Source organism: Anoplophora glabripennis, unplaced genomic scaffold (genome assembly GCF_000390285.2).
Source record: "Anoplophora glabripennis isolate ALB-LARVAE unplaced genomic scaffold, Agla_2.0 scaffold16, whole genome shotgun sequence".
Lineage (NCBI taxonomy): Eukaryota > Metazoa > Arthropoda > Insecta > Coleoptera > Cerambycidae > Anoplophora > Anoplophora glabripennis.
In genome coordinates, this window is record NW_019416253.1 from 1,826,866 (window position 1) to 1,848,319 (window position 21,454).

At 32.0% G+C, this 21,454-nt stretch overlaps 1 protein-coding gene across 2 annotated transcripts in view; it reads left to right on the plus strand.

The window, feature by feature from the left end:
- LOC108914143 (cytochrome b reductase 1) overlaps window positions 1–21,454 on the plus strand; it is a 135,984-nt gene that overhangs the window by 36,064 nt on the left and 78,466 nt on the right. For both annotated transcript variants that reach the window (XM_018719881.1, XM_018719873.1), the window contains exon 2: window positions 2,651–3,152. In XM_018719881.1, the coding sequence (XP_018575397.1) occupies window positions 2,941–3,152 (212 nt within the window). In that variant the 5' untranslated portion in view covers window positions 2,651–2,940. The remainder of the gene's footprint in view (window positions 1–2,650; window positions 3,153–21,454) is intronic.

Below are 21,454 nucleotides of genomic sequence, written 5' to 3' on the forward strand. Positions count from 1 at the left end.
CATGTCAAAGAAGATTTAATGTCGACAGGCTAAAGTTTAGCAACTTTTAAATTAAATGTAAAGAGGTCTTCCATTTTTGAAAATATTAAACACCAGAAATATAAAAGCAATCAAACGCAAAGGTATTTTGGTGAATCGGTAGTTATTTTAGAAGTGTCGGAATATTTCCATTCATTCTACACGTACAATGACACTAAGCTTTATTGATTTTAATACCGTGGCATAATGGCAGAACATAGCATGTTTGATTTCAAGATATACCGGGTGACCCATGCATAACTTGTTTCTAATTAGACGCATGACACTGGATAAGTAAAGTAAAATAGCTAGCAAATAGGCTAATTTAATAAATGAATTATTTTTGCCTCTGATCTAAAGCTTCGCATCGATCAATTTATTCGATACGTATCTAGCAGCACCCTAATGCACCCTCTGTTGGCCTGGCGTGCCGGTGAACTATCAACGTGAATATTAATAACAAATAAGTTATATTTTTTATATTTTGCGACCAATAAATATTTTGTTATAGTTCTGTTATTGTCAAATTATTGGGTGGTTAATTGTATAATTTTTACGTAAATTCACGTTTTTCGCTTATTACTTTTTTCCGTTAATTTCCACGAGAAAACAGTAAAGTACCTACTTTTTTTTTGTCTTCAAAAGACCTACAAAACTAGCCCTCGAGCGTCAAAAAATGTTGATTAGATCAAAAGTTATAAACAGAAGAAGTTTATTTATGACATTTTAACTGCGTTATCCCGAGCATCTTCCACAATCGCACTGACTTTTTTCAAGGTAGATTTCATAATAATACATTGAAATCTATCTTTTTTTTTTTAATTTCAAATTTGCAACCTGGAGTTTTTTTTTGCAAAATGAAATATACGACGCACGTGATATAGTTATATATTGTTACATATTTGGAAAGCTTATGAAAACAGCTTTAAGGTAAAAAAAAATCGTCAAGATTCGTTGAAGAACAACGGAGTTACAGACTGTCAAATATATTATTTTCAAGCGAATTTCACTTTTTTAACGGCAGGACCATGAATATTATCGTCATTTTCTTCGGACTCGCTGTCGTTCGCTTTCCCCACCCTTCCGTCGCGCCATGGCTCGCCCACTGACTTTTAACAATATTTCTTATGCACTTAACATACTTCCACAGATAAAATATTTTTATCTGGGAAAGTACTCGGGTTGCCGGTTATGACAGATTTTTTTTTGCCGCTACCAACCTAATTTGTTTAACAATAGGCCGTCAACTTTGCCAGTCTGTAACTCCGTTCTTTTTCAACGAATCTTGACGATTTTTTTTAACTTAAAGCTCTTTTCATAAGCTTTCGGAATATGTAATAATATATCAGTATATCACGCTCGTGCGTCGCATTTTGCAACTAAGGCTAAAAAATAAAAAAATTTCCTAGTTGCAATTTTGAAATTAAAAAAAAATTATAGATTTTAATGTATTATTATGAAATCTAACATGAAAAAAATCAGTGCGATTGTGGAAGATCCTCGGGATCATCCAGACTAATAATTAGTTAATTTGTTTATAAGGCCATAAGTTGTAAACTATTCAACTTACCGACTCCAGATTTCGTGTGAGTTATTAGACAGTGATAAAGAATGAGAGGATGCGATGCCAAAACGTTCTGGTAATAATAACGCAGTTTATAAATGTTTAATTCAAAAGTCATAAATAAACTTCTTCTGTTTATAACTTTTGATCTAATCAATATTTTTTGACGATCGAGGACTAGTTTTGTAGGTCTCCTGAAGCCGAAAAAAAAGGACTTTACTGTTTTCTCATGGAAATGAACAGAAGAAAGTTATAAGCGAAAAACATGAATTTACGTAAAAATTATACAATTAACCACCCTGTAAACAATATTCCCCCCATTTTTATGACTGTGGAAACTAATATGTTATTGTACATAATATTTAGCATCTATAGTGGTAAATTCAGCTTGCCGAAACAAAAAGTCACGAAATGGTCATATCCCAGCTCTTTTTCCTGGCCTATAAATAGATATTACAACCTATGCAAACAATGAAAACCAAATTCCGCTTAATAATGAATTTATTTAATCAGAAAATAAAATTTATTCAAAACAACAACAACAACAACATCAAGTTTTTTCAGAACAGATAATAAAGAATTAACTAGAATTTTTGTAAAATTTAAAGGCATTAAAAAATCATTTATTAACAAATATGTTAAATTCTATGCATATTCTCAAGAACACGTTTTATCGAAAAGATACTAGTACCTCTTTTAATTTGCTGTTTTTTTTATGAAAAATATTATTAATGCGAAAATTTCAGTGGTGTGGTATTGTTCCAAAAAAAGATGAGGATACCCTTGAACCTCCGCCCCTGCATTATCTCGTTTATCATCGCCATATTCAAATCGCGTAGATTTATTTGGTTAAACTCACGTCAAATTTACAAAAAACAGATTTTTTTTAGAACTAACACAAACACGAAGCGTTTGCTGACAATTTTTTCCTTATTTTTTAGAGTAGGTACTTTTCCTATTAAATTATTTTAAAATATTTTTTTTAACACCCTGTATATGCCGAGATATATATCGCACGTATGTGCACCACAGCAAATGAATAATATATAAACTTTTACTTTTTTGCAGGAGATGGCTTTGAACCCCGTCCTGCACGCTACTCAATTGTTGCGCCAGGCATTGTTTTCGTAGGTTTTCACTCGCACCGAAGCCGGCTGTGAAACAAGACTAATTTCGAGCGCGAGACAATCAACGCCGCACGAACCGACGACTTCTTCGATTACGCGCGCTAATGATCGACGACAGTTGAAAATCTGTGTCGAGGTGTGCGTCTCGTATAGCCGAAAAAACCGGCGTTGACGGTGTTTTATCGTGCCGACTCGTTGAACTTGTGATAAGCCGCCAAAATTCCTTGGATAATGGATAGCAATTCCGTGTCACCGATGCCGGAACTGGCGCCCATTGCGGAGTTTGATAAGACGCCCCCCACCCCTCCCGAGGATACTCTTCCGATGGACGACCTGCCTCCTCCGCCCACTACGGTGAACATGCACGACGAGAAGGAAAAGGACGTCAAGGATAAGGAGAAGGAAAAGGAGGAGGAGAGGAAGAAGGAAAAGGAGAAGGAAGCGTGAGTAACGACTTTACATCTTTAAAATTTATTTTTCGTGTTGTTGATAATTTTTTTTTGAAAACTATTTTAAAATAATGGTAGTAATAAAACTTTTTATTCGCAATTTTATAATCGTAAAGAAAAAAAGATAGTACCCTCTGGAAAGCGTAAATCGGCCCACCAGGAACTAGCCTGGTAAGATGTATCAGTGCACTATCAACGTAGCCAGTTGTTACCCATTTTTTAAATCAATTGTTAGACACATTGATATTAAATATTTTAAAATTGTTTTATTTAATCAGTATAATTATTTGTAAATCTCAGTGTCAACGACCCTAAATTTAAGCAGAATTCCATTCTGTTCCGAGCGCTTCCGAAGGGCAACGGAAGATAAAATGCCGTACAACAAAAGTTGACTTCACACATGGTATGATACGACGGGATGGTAAACGAGTTCAAGATAAAATGCCACGTTTTTATTCTAGTTTTCAGTTTAGTTTACGAGAAGATGTTTGTGTAGTGTAACACTTATCTATTTCAGTATTTAGCCAAGGTACAGTGTATTTTTTTTATTTAATTTTTATGTTTCTGTATGATATTATGGAATGTATTGGAATATATTGTCAGGACAAAACGATGTTGTTGCAAGACGACGATATCAGATGGATTATCCCAACCGAAAGTAACGAATAAATAAATGTTTGGTTTAACATTTAAGATATTATAGAAACTGTGAAGCGCAGTATCATAACAAACCTGCTGAATGACATTATAATTTATTAATGAAAATTAAGCTAAACGATTTCATTTATGGACCATCGTAGGTTGGTACATCAACTTTACATGGAATTGTGACTGATATATTAAAATATTATGCAAATACGGTTTAATTAATAAATGTATATCATAGGACAATCAGTCGAGACACAAAATAGGTAACAACCAAATGATCTATCACTCAAGACAAATGATTCATTATGACGTATTGTTTTCAATTGGTACCTAGGTAGTTTTTAGGCATGCTGATACAATAAATATGAAATCGCTAAACTATTTTACTGACTAAGTTTCCAAGATTATTAAAGCATAGGGTATGTCCCATTTGGGTATATTCTTCCATAGTTCTGGTAATATTGATAGGACAAAAAAAACGTTTCAAATAAAAATATAACTAAATCAATTTTTTCACATTTTAAAATTTGAAAAATTTAGTTAACACCCAGAAGAGATGCGATACTTCGTATAATGGAGAATAATTGTAAAATACGAAAACCTGTTTTGTATTGTTGACATTATCAGAGCTACGAAAGAATACGTTTTAATTAGGACACCCTGTATGTTGTTCTTGTTTAATAACATGTCATTTAATGCAAAACCCGATAGCAAGCAATTTCAGTTCTAATGGTCCTTTTATTGCAATTAATTGTTCATAAAACATGACATTTCGTGCAATTTAAACGCATGTGTAATTTCAAAGGTTTTTGTAGCTTACATGTGCTGGCTTTCAACAGTTTAATATACGGTTGGTGTAAGAGATTTTTAGTTAGATAGTTTTTAACCAGGTTTTTAACAAATTCTATTGATACTCCATATACATACTACAAGCACTAGCCAACATTTTTTTGCAATTTCCACTTATGTAGTTATTCTCTATTATACTGTTGTATTTACTTGCAGTGCGAAATCAATATATGTGGCATTAAAAGTTAACATATCTTCCTTCTAGTGTATCTGTGTTATAAATTCTTAAGTACCTAGTTGTACTGATCAATTGAAAATATACGTTCTATTTCAAATTTAAAAATACCTTGTATTTTGTCAAATCTCATAAAATAAATAGGGAAAAAGGGGGAAACTATACAGGGCGTTCCTTTTTTAAAGGTACTACTTTAACAGTTGATAGAGGACTTCACTTTGAATAAAAAAGTTCATGTTTCCGCTACAACCAAAAATACCGCATTTTTACAAAGAATTTCTATGCAAATGGATTTTTTTTAAATTTTTATTTTTCAAATCGTTGATTAATTTTAAACTAAAAAGCTGTTCTTACAAGAGACATATCTAGTAAACCATGGTTTGGTGAAAATGAAATTTCAAAAAACTCATAGGCGTAGAATTACATTTTAGAAATGGGCACTGATTATCCTTCTACCACGCCACTGGTAGTTGTAGTGAATGGACCTTATGTCGCCACAAGATATACCCAATTTGGTTTCGTTAGTACCTACTCTTTTTTAGATATCACCAAAAAAGTGTAAAAAAATTAATTCAACACCCTGTATCTCGGTTTGGAAGCGACTTATGATATACGTGAACATGAACTTTTTTGTTCAAAATGAAGTCTCTCGTTATCTGTTAAAGCTAGTGGGTTTAAAAAGAAAACACCCTGTATATTTCCCCCAAATAATGTGAAAAAAAGATAAATATAAAATTTTGATAAGTTGTTAGAAAAAAGAACGCTTTTGTATTTTTCTTTCCCAAAGTTCTATTTTTTTTAATGAATCAACTAAAATGTAAAAACATAAAGGATAATATTTACTTGCCTTAAACATTTACTTTCATTATTTTACTTTTCCTGTTTGTGAGAATTTCATTGACCATTTTAATGTGTTTTCTCTATGTAATTACTTTTATTAATAGTTTTTGATAGCTCTTTTAGTAATAAATTAACTTTATTACGATTAATTAAGGACTTTCTCTTATATTATTATATGTTATGATGTTATATATAATCATAAAGAAAATTAAGTTGATTAAGACTACATCCATCAGTAATGTACAGGGTGAAAAGAACTTCTAGAACATCAATCACAACAACAGAATACTACGCGTTTGTATCTCAAAAAGTAATTTTTTTAATTGTTCGCATAGTAAGTAGATTTCCGAACGCTGAGATCACCTTTTTCCCGTCAAAAATAGACCGATTTGTCCTAGTGTAATTTCCAATAAAACATTCTCGACCGCTCACTTCGATTTCAGACATAGATACATAAATTTCGTATCGAGTTGTGTAATACCATACTTTCATGTATAGGCTTTATTTTACAATTTGGACACACGCATATTTACATAAATGCCACATATCTAATTCATTTTTTAACACTGTCGTTCGGTATTCAAATTAATGCGAAACATATTAGCGTGGTTCTATATAAACAAATATCGATTTTGACTAATATAAATAACCATTGTCACATTACGGGCGATATTATTTTGGTCCTCTCGAAATAGAAACTAAAATGTCAACGACAATGTTAAGGTGACGCATGTGTGTGATAAAAATTAAATTTACAACAAAAATAGTGGAATTACTGTCAGTGCCCGGGCAACATACGCTTAATCTGACATATTACCAAACGTGAAGCAGAGAATGAATACATGCAATCAAAGAAAACGATGGTAAACAAAGGCATGCCAGTTCATAATGCTAATCAGCTGAACAATAAACGTTTCTGTTAGAGTAACTAGAATTACTGGGAGTGAAAACAATTTGAAGCGCTTACTATGTAAATGCAAGTCTAACTTATTAGGAATATCAACTTTAGTGAAATTCTTTTAAAAGGAAGTTTCTCTGCAACTATTTAAATAGACTACTGAACGTTCGTAACTGTTTTTTTTTAACCGTTTACATCTTGTACGCATATTAATATGCCGTAGGTACTGTAATAAATCACCAAAACCCGGGCCAAAATTTTCGGAAAATCAAGTTTTCCTGGCTTCCGGTATTGCTATTTTTGTACGGCATTAGGTCGAGGTTCATTTTTTTTTGTATAACCTATATACTTTAGAAATGCCGTACAAAAATGTTTTGACGAAAACCACTCCCCCTTGGTGGACAGATTTAGCTTACCTGTGTACTCACTTGTACCAACAAGAATTGACGGCATAGTTTCTAAAGTTATTGTTATATGTGGTACCTAGTATTGATTTATAAGTAATTCATGCCGGGTCAAATGACCCCTACAACCTTACGACCAAAACTACTCGATTAAATATCAATAATTTGCATTAGTTTATACGTAGACACGTGCTTCTTTTTCAAAGCAAGCACGTAAGTTATTTTTCTTTCACTTAATTATACCATTTGATAATTATGAAATAATATAACTGCAAAAAGGAAACGATTGGAGACTCCTCATTGTTTATTTCTCCACTTAGTGAAGGTACATTCCAACATACTCCTCCCATTCACTTGATTAAGTATACATTATTGCCGTTTTCTGTTTCGTCACCATATGTAACCTCACGTCACAAACATAAAATTTTATAATTAATGTGAAGGCATTTATACTAGGCGTATCTATGATTATCGGACATTAAATGACTTTTAATATACCACTGCACAGGTAAATACACATATGGGACATTAATAATGATTGTCTTTTACACAATATTTCGCAAACTTCCACTGCATGATATTACATTAAATTACTGAAAATATAGCTATAAAGAAATAAAAAAATTACACATTTTTTCAAAAGGCATTTGAAGGTGCTATTTTTTTATATCTGCAGTATGATTAATAATGTAAGTCTGAAAAGATCATCGGACGATTCAAAACATTGGAAAACTATGAAGAAGGGATACAAATGACATGACATAATAATGTTCTACAGATTTGTTTTCGAGTATACTATTAATTTTCCATTGTACAACCGACGTTATCCTCTTCATACAATTTATCTTCACGAAATTGTGAACATTTCACAGTCTCTACCCAACAAAGAGGAATAAAGACGAAATGAAATTTGCTTAGCAAATATAAATCCCGTAAAGTGAAATGTACGAACAAACAGCTGAAAATTGTTTAGTAATTTCTGTCAACACTCATTTGTTTTGTTTATTTGATTTTACAGATATTCAAAATACTATGTATAATTTTCAAGACATGAATTACATTATAGTCCGAAGTTACTTATTTGTAGAACAGTTTTCTTGTTTTTCTTTATTTATTGGGTATTTAATTTTTTACCTGTGATATGATAGAATTAAAAAGTTAACGAAGTCAACTCCTGCATCAAAAGGATTAGTCAAAGATTGATTGATATTATTCCTTATGAAATTAGTTTTGCCTAACCAAAAATTTCACACTGAAAAAAGGCAGACAAATACACTACCTATAAATTTACGGAAAATTTGAAAAATAAAAATTTGGGAAAACGATCATATAATTCAATGGGATACGGCCAAAATTTTGGAGACGAAAAATAGTACCTTTAAAACAAAACGAAAAGAGGCGACTATTTAGTTGAACGGTAAATATGTGTTTCAACTTACATACCTACTCTGTAAACTTGGATAATTGTTGGCTACAAATACTAAGAATTTAACTATTATTGAGTCATTTTTTATCCAGACTTGGTTTTTAATTAATTAAATATTGAGTGCAAAAATTAATCTCTCATAAATGATTAATTATGATACACAGTGTTAAAATTAATTCACCTCGTGGGGCCTCCTCCTGTCCTGGCTGAGACCCACCAGCTGAGACCCGCCGCTGCACCTTATGGATTTATGGGTTTAGGGTTTATGAGTTCGGGATTGAGCGTATTAGCTTCTTTTGCGTGTAAATGTATTTCCCGATTGATATAATGCGTAAAATATCGGCCATGTATCGTATTTTTAGACATTTTTTAAAGTTTATTGCAAAATTTGACATGATAGAATATTTTGTAGTTCAGATTCATGATCAGCGATCCCAAAAACATGTGAGATCCCTACTTCCAGGTGCCGATGAAATAGGTTTGTGGTGCTATGTTGTCAGTATATTCAAAAATTGAGAAATAAGTCAAACTACTAAATTTCAACACGCGATTTTTCAAAGACGAAAAATGATATTGGGATATATCCAAGTGCGTTTTAAAGAGTAAGTATGGTACTTTAAGACTCCATTAATGGTTTTAGCAATAAAATTACCTATTCATGTAACATAACCTCAAATATGTTAAAAATTAGCGATTTTAGCACTATTAGGTTAGGATATCTCGAAAACCAGAGCTAATTGATAAATTTGGACCTCGGATTTGAATTCATCGCACCAAAATCCTTCGGAAAAGTACATTCTGATTTCTGGGTTAGAAGGTCGGACAAATTTGTGGTTATTTATTATCGGCCTGTGAATTAAACTAATAAAGAAAGAAATAAATAAATCGCTGTTAAAACAAGTTCTTGTATTTTAATTAAAACTTTTAATTTTTAATTTAATTTTAATAAAGGCTAATCTACAGGGTGTCTGCTAAAGAATTTCTTCACTAGATTCTACAATACAAATTAATGGGAGAAATGTATCAAGATTTTCTTCACTACCAAAAAAAATAAGCTTAGTTTTAGTAATATCTCGGAATTAATATTCTGAACTTCTATTGCCAGGCATGGTTTCAGTTAAAAATCCAGTGTCGTACAAACGTCCTTACAGGGGAGCGTTTTTAAATAAATACCAATGCTGAGATGACTAAAACTAAGTTTAATTTTTTTAACTTCAATTGTCTATTGACAAATTTTTATGCGAACTTCTCTCATTAATTTTCATCATAGAATCAAACGGTGAAATTTTATCCATTACTTAAAATATCTGTATACCGGGTTGTATAAAACAAAATGTTTTTATAATGTCGAAATAAGTGACATTAACCAAACACAGTAACAAGAACGCAACCATTCTGTTAGAATTTTTTTGGTATTCGATCACTTTCCAGATTCACAATTTAAATTCATCCTGAAAGCAAATTCTGTTTAGAAGAACGTTCAGTGTTACATAATAAATATTTGTAAGTTTCAATCGAATTCACAGAGTATTCAAATACTGTTTAAATGAAAGTTTGTACATGAGCTGTTTTGAAAATAGTTGGTAATTTATGTATACAAACCTAGTGTGATACTGTGAATAAAGTACGTTTTATGTAACTAGTTCAAAAGACTACGTAATGCGATTTTGTTACATTGCCAGATGTACTCATAGCAAGGATTTTTTCTCAAATAACAATTATTTCTGCGACAGCTAATGAGGTATTCGTTCCCATGTCGTTATTGTGTATTTAGCATAATGCTTCCTTAATGTTTTAATTAAATATGCTACAGCAAAAAAGTACCACAATTAAAGTAACTAAAGATAAGCAAAGGCATAACATTTTTGTATATGGTAATAGGGGTCTGATCCTACTTGAAAATAATCCTTTTTTACTTTTACTTACTTCTCATGAGGCATTTATTGTGCTGAATCGTTGAAAATGATGGGAAAGACGTACGGTAATTCAGTTTTATCGAAACTCAAGCATTCAAACATAGTGGAGAAGTTGTCGATGATTTGCCACGCCTTCAACTGAAGAAAATATCTATGAAGTGAAGGAAATGGTGCCTGCTGACATATGAACTAAACATATTTCACGAATCAATTCGCAACATTTTAGTTGATGTTTTGGGTATGAAACGCGTCGTATCATTACTGGTTCCAAAAGAGCTGAATTTCGGACTATACATTCATGCAACGCATCCTAACGGGTGATGGGACATGGGTTTTAGGGGTTTGACATGCATATAAGCCAACAAGCTTTGGAATGGCGCTTTTCTAATGAGCCGAAACAAAAAAAACACGTCAAAGTCGATCAAAAATCAAAGTCATTGACAGTTTTCTTTGACTATCGTGGTGTTGTCCACACAGAATTCCTTCCGGATGGAGAATATTATCTGGGCGTTACGAGTCGTTTGAAAGAGAGTATCCGTCGCAAAAGACAAGATTTACGGAAGGACAAATCTTGAATTTTGCACCACGATAATGCACCATCACACAAGGGCTAATTGTGAATGAATTTATGACCACAAAATCAACGAATGTTTTTGAGCAGCGACTGTTTAGGTGTGGCTCTTGCTGGCTATTCCCTTTTTCCCCAATTCAAATTACCACTTCGTGGAACACTTTTCGAGTCGATAGGAGCCATCAAATAATGATCGCTGAAGGAATTGAAATCCATACCGGAATATGCGTTTAAAAAGTGCTTTGTCGACAAGGTTGTTCACTGGAAAAAGTGTATTGCTTCAAATGGAATCTATTTTGAAACAGACAATAGTTATATACACCATAAAGGAGGTAAGTATTATTTAGCAGTAGATGACGATTTTGCGCCCGAGCGGAGCGAGAGCTGGTAATAGAGTCCGATTTATACTTAACTGCTGCGTGGTGTATAACATTTCTTTGTGGTTCATGAAATAAAGATTAGGTTCTATTTTTTGACATTTCTTAATCAATTCGTTTTCACATTATTCGAAATCTTGCAAAGTCGCCTTGGTTGTTTGGATTTTGTCGTGTCTAAGGTGTTTATAAACAACGCTACATAAAAGCAATTTTGCTGGGTTTGAATTATTACTTCTTTCTGATGAGTTATGCAAACTTAGTTTGGACAACGTCAATTTTAAAAATGTCGATGACATTATTGTAGTTACAATTCCAGATTCTAAAAATGGTATGTTACGTAGTTTACAGTTACTTCTCGTATGGGTTCTGTTTCTCACTTAGAAATTCTCAAGAAATATATCAAGATTAGATTGGAAATTAAAACTGAAATTTCACGCTTTTTATGCGCCATCAAGCAGGTAGATGTTACAACCAACCAGTCGGAAGAATACCCTTTCTATGATTCCTAATAAGATTGCACAGTTTTTCAAATTAGAACATCCTGAAACATATACAGGCCATTCAATCCGAAGAACATCGGCAACGTTACTGGCTAATACAGGAGTTGATGTATTAGCAACCAAGACACATGGTGGGTGGAAATCAGCCACATTTGCAGAAAGTTATGTTGCTGACAGTTTAAGTAACAAAATGAAATAACCAACAGTGTGTGTCTTCAGTGTCTAGTAGTACGTCGCATTATGCTGGATCAGATAATATTGACCCTTCGGTGACTGAGCAGCAGATAAAATAAATTTTGATGACTAATTTAATGTATTTGTGCTTTATTAACAAATTCCCTATATTTTTTTGAGAGAATGACTGTTTTCTATTATTCGGAAAGTTCTTCTAGTTTTAGCACTATCTACAAAATTAAATATTTTGTTTTCATTTCTCGACATCTGCATCACAACGCCCTAAACGTATTTTTGTTCAAACTTTATATTTTCGAAACTCACTTTAACATTCGTTAAATTAATAAATATATAATAATATTTAAATACCACAACTGATATATTATTTTGCTACACCTTATCATAAATATTTGAAAACGAAGAAAGCTATTCCAATAAGCTTGAATTATTTTAACAAAAACTATTTATTTTGCATATCTAACTTAAATAAACCACCCAGTCAAACATCTAAATTTTCTCGGAAACGCGGTGTACGTCATTCGCAACTAATTTTTAAAATAATCCGCGAAATAATGTTTCCACGGATAAATTACTGTTGCTCGAATTATTTCCAATTGTAAATAAATAAGCCAATACCTCAGAGAATATTATTTCACACGGCTGTGGACCGTAAATTGAAAGTGATCGCATCAGTATGCAAGTGATCCACCCACCGTTCTTGGTTATTTTCACCTAGATAGAAACACGCAACCGTCAGGGTTCTATCGTAGGTTTATTGACTCAAATAAAAGCAAAAATTTGCCCAATCAAATACTGAAGTCGTTTAATTGACACGTAGGCAATGATTTTATTTGAACATAATCAGTCGGCTACGGAAACTAAATTATTTTTTTACTGTTAGTTTTTAATTCACGTTTTAGTTCTAATGCAATGAAAAAACAGCTTGTTAATAGATGCGGTCATAAAAAATCACCTTTATAAAGTACAATACACAACTAAGTGAGATAAAACAAACTAAATACATACAAAAACAACAAAATAACAACAAAATACAAAAAATAGAATAAACAATAAAATAAATGATATATGATATTAAAAATAAATTTTCAACAATAGTGAATAATATGCAGTGTATTTTCTAAGAACGAGTTGAAGATCCAGGCCCTAGTTATCCAGGATTTTCAAAATTTAGAAAAAAAAACAAATTTTACGTTTTTAATTTCAAAATCGCTTGGGATATTTTTAACAAATTTGGTATGTCTTTAGCGTGTAGATAAATACAAAACAAAAAATCCGCAGTTTTTGTAAAGCAATCAACGACAGAGATTCATTTACAAAAAAAATTCACCAACTTGTATATCTACCAGTAATAATTACATAGAAATATATCTTGTGCTTCATTGCATGCGCTTCATTTTTTGTCTCCGCATAATTTTTCGTGTGATTTAGCGCTTACCGGCATGGTTGATTTTTCCAACAAATGTACGGGGTGTCTCAAACTCGATAGTATGGGTCTGCTATGAGGATACAAAAAATTTAACGTGGTGTTAAATGGTACGAGGTAAGCTCCATTTTCAATAGAAAGTATTATCTTTGGGATTTGACAGAAACGACTATTTTCTCCAGAAACATACCCAAATTTTTTTCCTGTTAAGAAATCTAATAAACTTTTATTAGAGGAATTTTTCTGTATTATTTCCCATTTAAAAGGTATGAGCAATATCGTCCTAAAGAGACACAAAAAAAATACCACCTAAAAATCACATTAGCGGTAGAAGGATCAAGTAGTCGTTGGCAAATAATTGAATATTCGTTGTTTAAAGTGCATAAATGTCACAAAATACTTGTCATTACTCAGTACGAACGTCAAACGTATAACTTCTGTGCTTACAAAATGTTTTCTCATTCAGAAAAAGTTGATATGTTGCTATTTTACGGCGAGTCACAAAAAAATCAAGAGCTGTAGAGTTATATCGAGAAAGGTATCCAGAGCGCCTCATTCCTGATCATAGAACCTTTACAAGATTGGAGGCGACCTTGCGACGAAATGAAGATGCATTTTCTGACCGTTAAGTCAGTCAATTAAGTATTTACAAAAAACTGGATTATGATGTCGCGATAGCGAGCACCATTATCTGTTATTGCCTAATAGTCCAATTAACTAAGCCTTTAAATCGAAATTTTGTCAACTTGGCTGAATTTTTGATATGAGTTAGTTTAAGGTATATTATAACAATAAGTGAGAGTAATTTTTTGTTCAACCCCCGGCCAAGGGTGGAAAAAGATAAAACAAAGGGCTTTTTCAAGATAACTCAAAAAGGGTAAGAGCTAGAAAAAAAAGTTTTTCATGAAAGTTGTAAAGCAGACAATTCTACATAAAAATGGCCTCTTAACTTTTTCTTGTACTATTACAATTAACAGAGTTAGGGAGGCTAGAAGTTAAGGGAAGATTTCAGAAATTTAAAAAAAATCATAACAAACAGAAAAATGATTGAATTTTGTAATTTTTTTTTTCAATCTGCTCTAAAATATGTAACTTTTCTTTTCAGAGAAATAGATATATTTTTTAATTTTTAATAAGAAAGTTATAACAAAAAATCAAATTTTTAATCGTTAATTTTAATGATTTAACAAAATTAAATTTCTGAAATCTTCCCTTAACTTCTAGCCTCCCTAACTCTGTTAATTTTAATAGTACAAGAAAAAGCTAAGAGACCATTTTTATGTAGAATTGTCTGCTTTACAACTTTCATGAAAAACTTTTTTTTCTAGCTCTTACCCTTTTTGAGTTATCTTGAAAAAGCCCTTTGTTTTATCTTTTTCCACCCTTGGCCGGGGGTTGAACAAAAAATTACTCTCACTTATTGTTATAATATACCTTAAACTAACTCATATCAAAAATTCAGCCAAGTTGACAAAATTTCGATTTAAAGGCTTAGTTAATTGGACTATAACCAGCCGCATATTCGAAGAAGAATGGTCCGACGATGCGTCCAGCCAAAAATCCTCACCGGGCAGTGGCACGTTGTGGATGCATTTGTTTCTCAACAATCTTTTTTTGCCGGCACTCAAGGATTTGGAATTGCATTCGCTTGCACCTAGCTAGCACAAACAACCACAAAATATAATCGATTTAATCCCGGGCATTGAGGGTAGAATAAATAATTCTTATTCGAGGGTGATGGATTGAAAAGACGCCGTCATTAATCAACTTCCGCTCCAAAAATAAAATGTTTATGTTTCTTTCGGTGGTGTAATTGGGTCTGGGGAACATAAAACCGCCCTCAATGCCGCTCCATTCAAATGAAACCATTACCATATTCTCCCGAGTATAAATATGCTATAGAAACCGCGATTTAAATTACTTAATAAAAATGAAAAGCGGATGCCGCTGCCAAGTTCGTTTTGTTTCGAATTAAAGCCGCTTTTTCGTTTACGGAAGCCCAGGCGATACCAATGACCTACATTTTCGGCAACAAAAACTTTGATTTTGCTAGAAACGTCTTGTTTTATGTTTATAGGTGAATTTCATTGATTAACAAATCAAGGTTGGGAACTATTATCGAAAAACGAAAAAGGTGAATCAAATTTCTTTGAAGAATAAACAAATTGAGTGATTATTAAAAAATGTTAACAAGGAAAACAAAAACACTGTCTTGAAGCCACAGGTACTTACTGTTTTTAGATAATGAGAGAATTTAATTGTAAAACTGACTAGGTACATAGTTCACAATATTTAGTCTAGTATTCTTAATTTTTTTACGAGAAACAACTATTCAATGACGTTATAGCCCATAAATGAAATTTGTAATACGTGTAAATCAAAAGGTAATTCGTTTCAGATTGAAACTTGGTTTAGTCGTTAGATTAGGCAAAAAGAAATAATATTTCCCAAAAAGTATCGGTTTAAAACAACAAGGTCATTATTTGAACCATGATTATAATGGAAAAATTACCAAAAATGGTGTTTTTTAGCTGTATTAAAGGAGTTTTTGCTTTTGTTTATACTTATAGGTTTTCAAAAAACGCTTCATTTGAGATATGATAATTAAAATCCATTAACAATTTGTTTAAATAATTGCAAAAAACCAGCGAAATTTGAATTTGCTATAAATAGAAGAAAAGAGTATAAATCGTCCCTAAACTGCAGTAAAAGTTGTATTTTGTTACGCTTAAGAAACGCTAAAAATTTGGTAAAAAATATTTATTTGTTTACGAGTTCTTGCATTTGTTTATTCGAAATAACATTTTTTCAATTGCAAAAACGCTGTTGTTAGCGTTATAATAATGGGCCTTATGAGGGCTCATTTGTTTCGTCTCGACTTATATTTTCAAAATATGCAATTGGAAATTGTAATTTCGTAGGTTAACCTCCTCAAAACGGCGTATAAACAAATAGTGTAATTTGTTTATAAGGTTTTTCGTTAATAACTTTGCGAAGAACAAATATTTTTTAAAGCCGCTTTGATATTCGTAATCCTGGTATTTTTTCACGAATTTAAAACAAAAAAAAAATTGTTCTAGGACCATTTTTAACCGAGATAGCGTTTTTCTTTTAAATTCATAACTTGTTAATTTATAAACATTAAGACTTGAAATTTTGGGAATAAATTTAAAATTAAATGAAAATAAACTTTATACATAAAAAATATATAATTTCCTGAAGTTTTTTACATAAAAATATTGTTTTTTAAGAAAATTGTGAAAAATTATTTCTCGAAAATATGCGAAAAATTTTTTTTTACAAAATCAATAGTTTATAACAAATTGATAATTAATTATTGCAGAATGGGCCGTGCAGTTGTTATTATTTTCATGCGCTACCCCAGACTTAAAAAAAAATGGTTCAAATTGGTCTACGATTACTGGAGATATCGCAAAATTTTCGGGCAGTCAAGATTTGAAGCCGCAGAACGTTTCTCTTATTTCCCCCACCACATTGCAGGTGTAAAAATGTATTCGAGGACGTTTTTTAAAGGGTTAAAAAATGCATTTTTTCGATATCTTTAACCGTTATTATGAAGTTTAAGGGTTGATTGATTTATTTCCGAAATTTCAAGTCTTAATGTTTATAAATAAACAAGTTATTTACACAATTTAAAAAAAAAGCTATCTCGGCTAAAAATGGTCCTAGAATAATATTTTTTTTTACATGAAATTACAATTCCCAATTGCATAGCATATCTTGAAAATATAAGTCAAGGCGAAACAAATGAGCCCTCATAAGGCCTTTTATTATAAGACTAACAACCACGTTTTTGCAATTGAAAAAATGCTATTTCTAATAAACAAATACAAAAACTCGTAAACAAATAAATATTTTTTACCAAATTTTCAAGGTTTCTTAAGCGTAACAAAATACAACTTTTATTGCAATTTAGAGATGATTTATGTTATTTTCTTCTATTTATAGTAAATTTTAATTTAGTAGGTCTCAAGTGAAGCGTTTTTTGAAAACCTATTTATATAAACAAAAGCAAAAACAACAGTGTACGCGGGTGATAGTAGGCCCTCTTTGACTTCGAATACAGAACAGTTGATAGATAATTTAGTATAAACAAAACAGTGTTGGTTTTTATCAAAGTCGATATATTTGTTGTTCTACGATATATTTAACAATTTTTCGAACCTCCTAAACTGGTACGCCCATGGAATCTCGTTTTCCACACGCCTTACCCGTCACACAATTTGGAAACGAGTCACTGTCTACTGTCTTGCGATAAAAGTGTAAAATATTTCAAGTATCTACAATTTAAATAATACAACTAAAGAAATAACTTTTAAATTGCCGATACCAACAATATTTTAACGATGGAAGGTCACTTTCATCATTTGAATCAAATTACTATTACATTACAAGTTTTCCATTACTAATCTGTGTTATTTTAAAAAATATATCCGTTTATACTTCGTACTAGTCATAGCTAATATGATTTAGCCGTAAAATTTGTCCAGAATGCAAAAAATTTACCGAAAAATGTCATATCGAGAAAAAAAATCGTTTTGAAGCTATATGTCTCTAGTTTCAACATCGATATCTCCACAACCAATAGTTGCTCGGAGACCTTTCAAAAATCAGATTGAAGCTGAATAAATAAGCTAACTGATCTCTGTATTGATTAAGTCTGAAAAAAATTTCCTTAGTCCATGGGCAGTCCTAAAAAAATTATTCTCCTCGAGGTATTTCTTTTGATTGCTCGATAACTCTAACTCAAAAAAATGTTTGTCTAAAGATCTCGAAATTAGAGACTTAAAGCTTCTTTTTATCTTGATACGACCATTTCTCACTGAGATGCAGTCTTTCGAAAATCAATAAAAAATTCATGAACTCATTGTTCCTTTAATGTTTTCTAGTAGTATATGTTTTTTTTTATATATAACAATTGCTATGACATAATAACCTAATTAGTTTTTACAATAGGAGTGTCACTTTTAGTAGTTGAGAGAGTAAACAAAAATTAATTTTATAGAGAATCATTAGTACCAGAAGGAAGATAATAACAGAAACAATGTCGGAAGTAAATATTTCATTTTTTCCACAAGGGACAACGTTTGCACGAAACATACATACTATAATACAAACACATCGTAATTACATACGCTTTAAATAGATAAAGCTCGTTAATAATACCCTAACCCTAACACAAAACAGAAACCACACCATTATAACTTATTCGGAATCGACCAATTTCCTCGAAAAAATAAAAATGATTCATACTTGCATTACTTCCCTCTTCTAGCTTTTCCTGTGTAAATAATATAATCGAAACGCAACAACATAATACGTATGAGCGTGGTTTGTTTACTTTACTAGGAAGTAGGATGTAGAGGCATATATTTGATGTAGATATTAATGTGATGTACATTAGGGAAGAGGGAAGCTTTGTGGTATATAGCAGTGGGTGCGAATTTATCACCATGAATCACGCTAGATATGTCTGTTGCGCAACTGAAGATAGGTAATTATCGAGGAATGAAATCTTAAACAATGTGTAAGTACATTAACTATACACTGGTCCCACAATGATGGAACAAAAATCATATTTTTTCCAGTTGAAATTAAAAAAAAAATCGCTTAAACAGGTCAATTTGTAAATATAAATTGTCATGAGTGTCGTACGACTATGAGTGTATAAAAGATTTTATTGAACATAACAAGTAATAAAGTAGGTACCTTATTAAATATTCCTTATCGTCGACGTGTTCTTTATCGATATTTTATGAAGCGGAATTATATTTTATTCCAATTTCTTATTCTTAATGACATTTTACTTATAATCACAGGTACTTATCAGACAAGTAAATGGTCTAACTTAAGGTAAATATTAAAAGAATATACAGTTCGGTGTATTGTACGTTATAGTAGTTAATGACAAACCGAAAGTTTATTAGATTTAAATCTATTAAGATTCTATTACGAAGGGTCATGGGGGATGGAAATCTTCCAACCATGACAAACGGTTTTACTGAAAATCCTATTAAGAATAAAGTAACACAGCAAATAATATTCTTAATGTAGAAAATAAAGAGAACATTTTAGTAATTGCATACTTTACATAATAGCACTTTCGACATAAATAACGAGCGTTCAAATAAAAACGTGGTCGAAGTTGGCTCTGACACATTGGACGTAGGGAGTAGCTTATAGCGACCAGTTTCAATAACGTTAATGACTATATAACTTTATTTTAAAGAATAATCGTGATAATAATAACAAACAATTAAAGGAGCTGCGGAAAGTGTCCCCCTCCTTGTATAACAATAAATTAAAGCAGCTGCTGAAAGTGTCCCCCTCCTTGTTCCAAGCACTTTTCACACCTGTTTCTCAAAGAATTAGACATTTTCTAAGATGCTCGGGGTACTGTTAATTTCACGAATCTTGTCTATAAGTCGAACCTGCAGATGGTTTAAATCAGGAATAGGCAGTTCAAAAATAGTGTTTTTAAGGTAAGGCCACAAAAAGAAATCACACGGCGTAATATCACATGACCTCGGTGGAAATTCATGTTCAGCATTGAGACTTATTAGTCGATTTTGGAAAACTTCCCTCAACATATTCATCGTCTCGCCTGCCGTATGTGCCCTTGCGCCATCTTGTTGAAAGTAAAAGTTTGTAATTTCGTTTTCTTTCAGCTGGTTAACAAAAGGAGCGATAATTTCTTCTCTATACCTTTGCGCAGTAAGAGTACCATTAAAAAAATAGGTCCATAAATCCTCCTTCGATTGAGAGCACACCAAACTCCAATTTTTTGAGCGTGTAGAGGGCCCTCGACAAAAAAGTTATCTGGTTTTTCAGAAGACCACATTCTCATATTCTGTGAGTTTACGTAACCACTTAAATGAAACCAGGCTTCATCAGAAAAAAAGGTGAAATTATGAAGTTCACCGTACTTAGTTGTTTAAAAACCATTCACAAAATACAGCCCGTCGCGGAAAATCAACTTCATGAAGTTCTTGCTGACAAGTTAAACGATAGGAGAACAAACGCAAATCTTTTTTTAACACTGTGTGGCAGGTACCGACTGATACTCCCACCATTTGTGATAAAACACGTACAGAAGTTCTTGGCGCATTTTCCATTATTTGTTGGACATTTTCTTTTAATTCTTCAGTCCGCTTTTTAGGTCGGCCGCTTCCTTCTTTTCTTGTTACACTGCCCGTTTCACGAAAAACATTAAACACAACGCTGAACTGCACTTTGAAAAATTTTGTACTCCTCAACAACGCCGGGAAATTGATTTTGAAATTCTATGAAACATTCCTCAATAGAATACTTCCATATTCCATCAATCTTGCGTCCATTTCTAAAGTAGGACTCTATGATAAACACTTTTTGTTCTTGAGAAAACACCATTTTAAACGCTTTTTAAAACGAAAATATTCAAATTGATAGCGGCGATATAGCGCTTTGACAGATGACGTTTAAGTTCATTTGCTATACCCTACGCCCTACGTCCAAATTTTCAGAACCAACTTGACCACGTTTTTATTTGAGCGCTCGTTATTAAGTTATTAGTATTATTTTTTATATAAATTTGTGACCAATAAAAAACGGTTTAAAATCGAACTAACTTTAAAATTAAAAAATTACCTGTTCTACAATTTTTTGCATAATACCGTCAACAATGTACTCTTCACCCATAACCTGCTTAATAAATACCCTCATCCTCTGGGGAATTAAAAACATGGGCTTTACGTCTATTTTTCCTGTTACCTGGACACAAAAGTACACAACAGGTACAATTTTTTAACACATGCACATGTTTCTACTGCAAATAGCTTGCTCAGCTTCAGCCAAAACTTTGTTTTTATAAATGTCCAGTCCAAAAAGAAGAATTTTACCTTCAACTCCTGAATTACAACTATAATTTATATTTAAACTACAAATGCGGGATGTTTCTACCCTTAGTACAGTAAATAAATTAAATACCACAACTGTAGGTAGGAGTAACTACAGATAAAGGAAATACTTATCATTTATGTCAAATGTGCATCAACCAACATTTTAACGATAACTA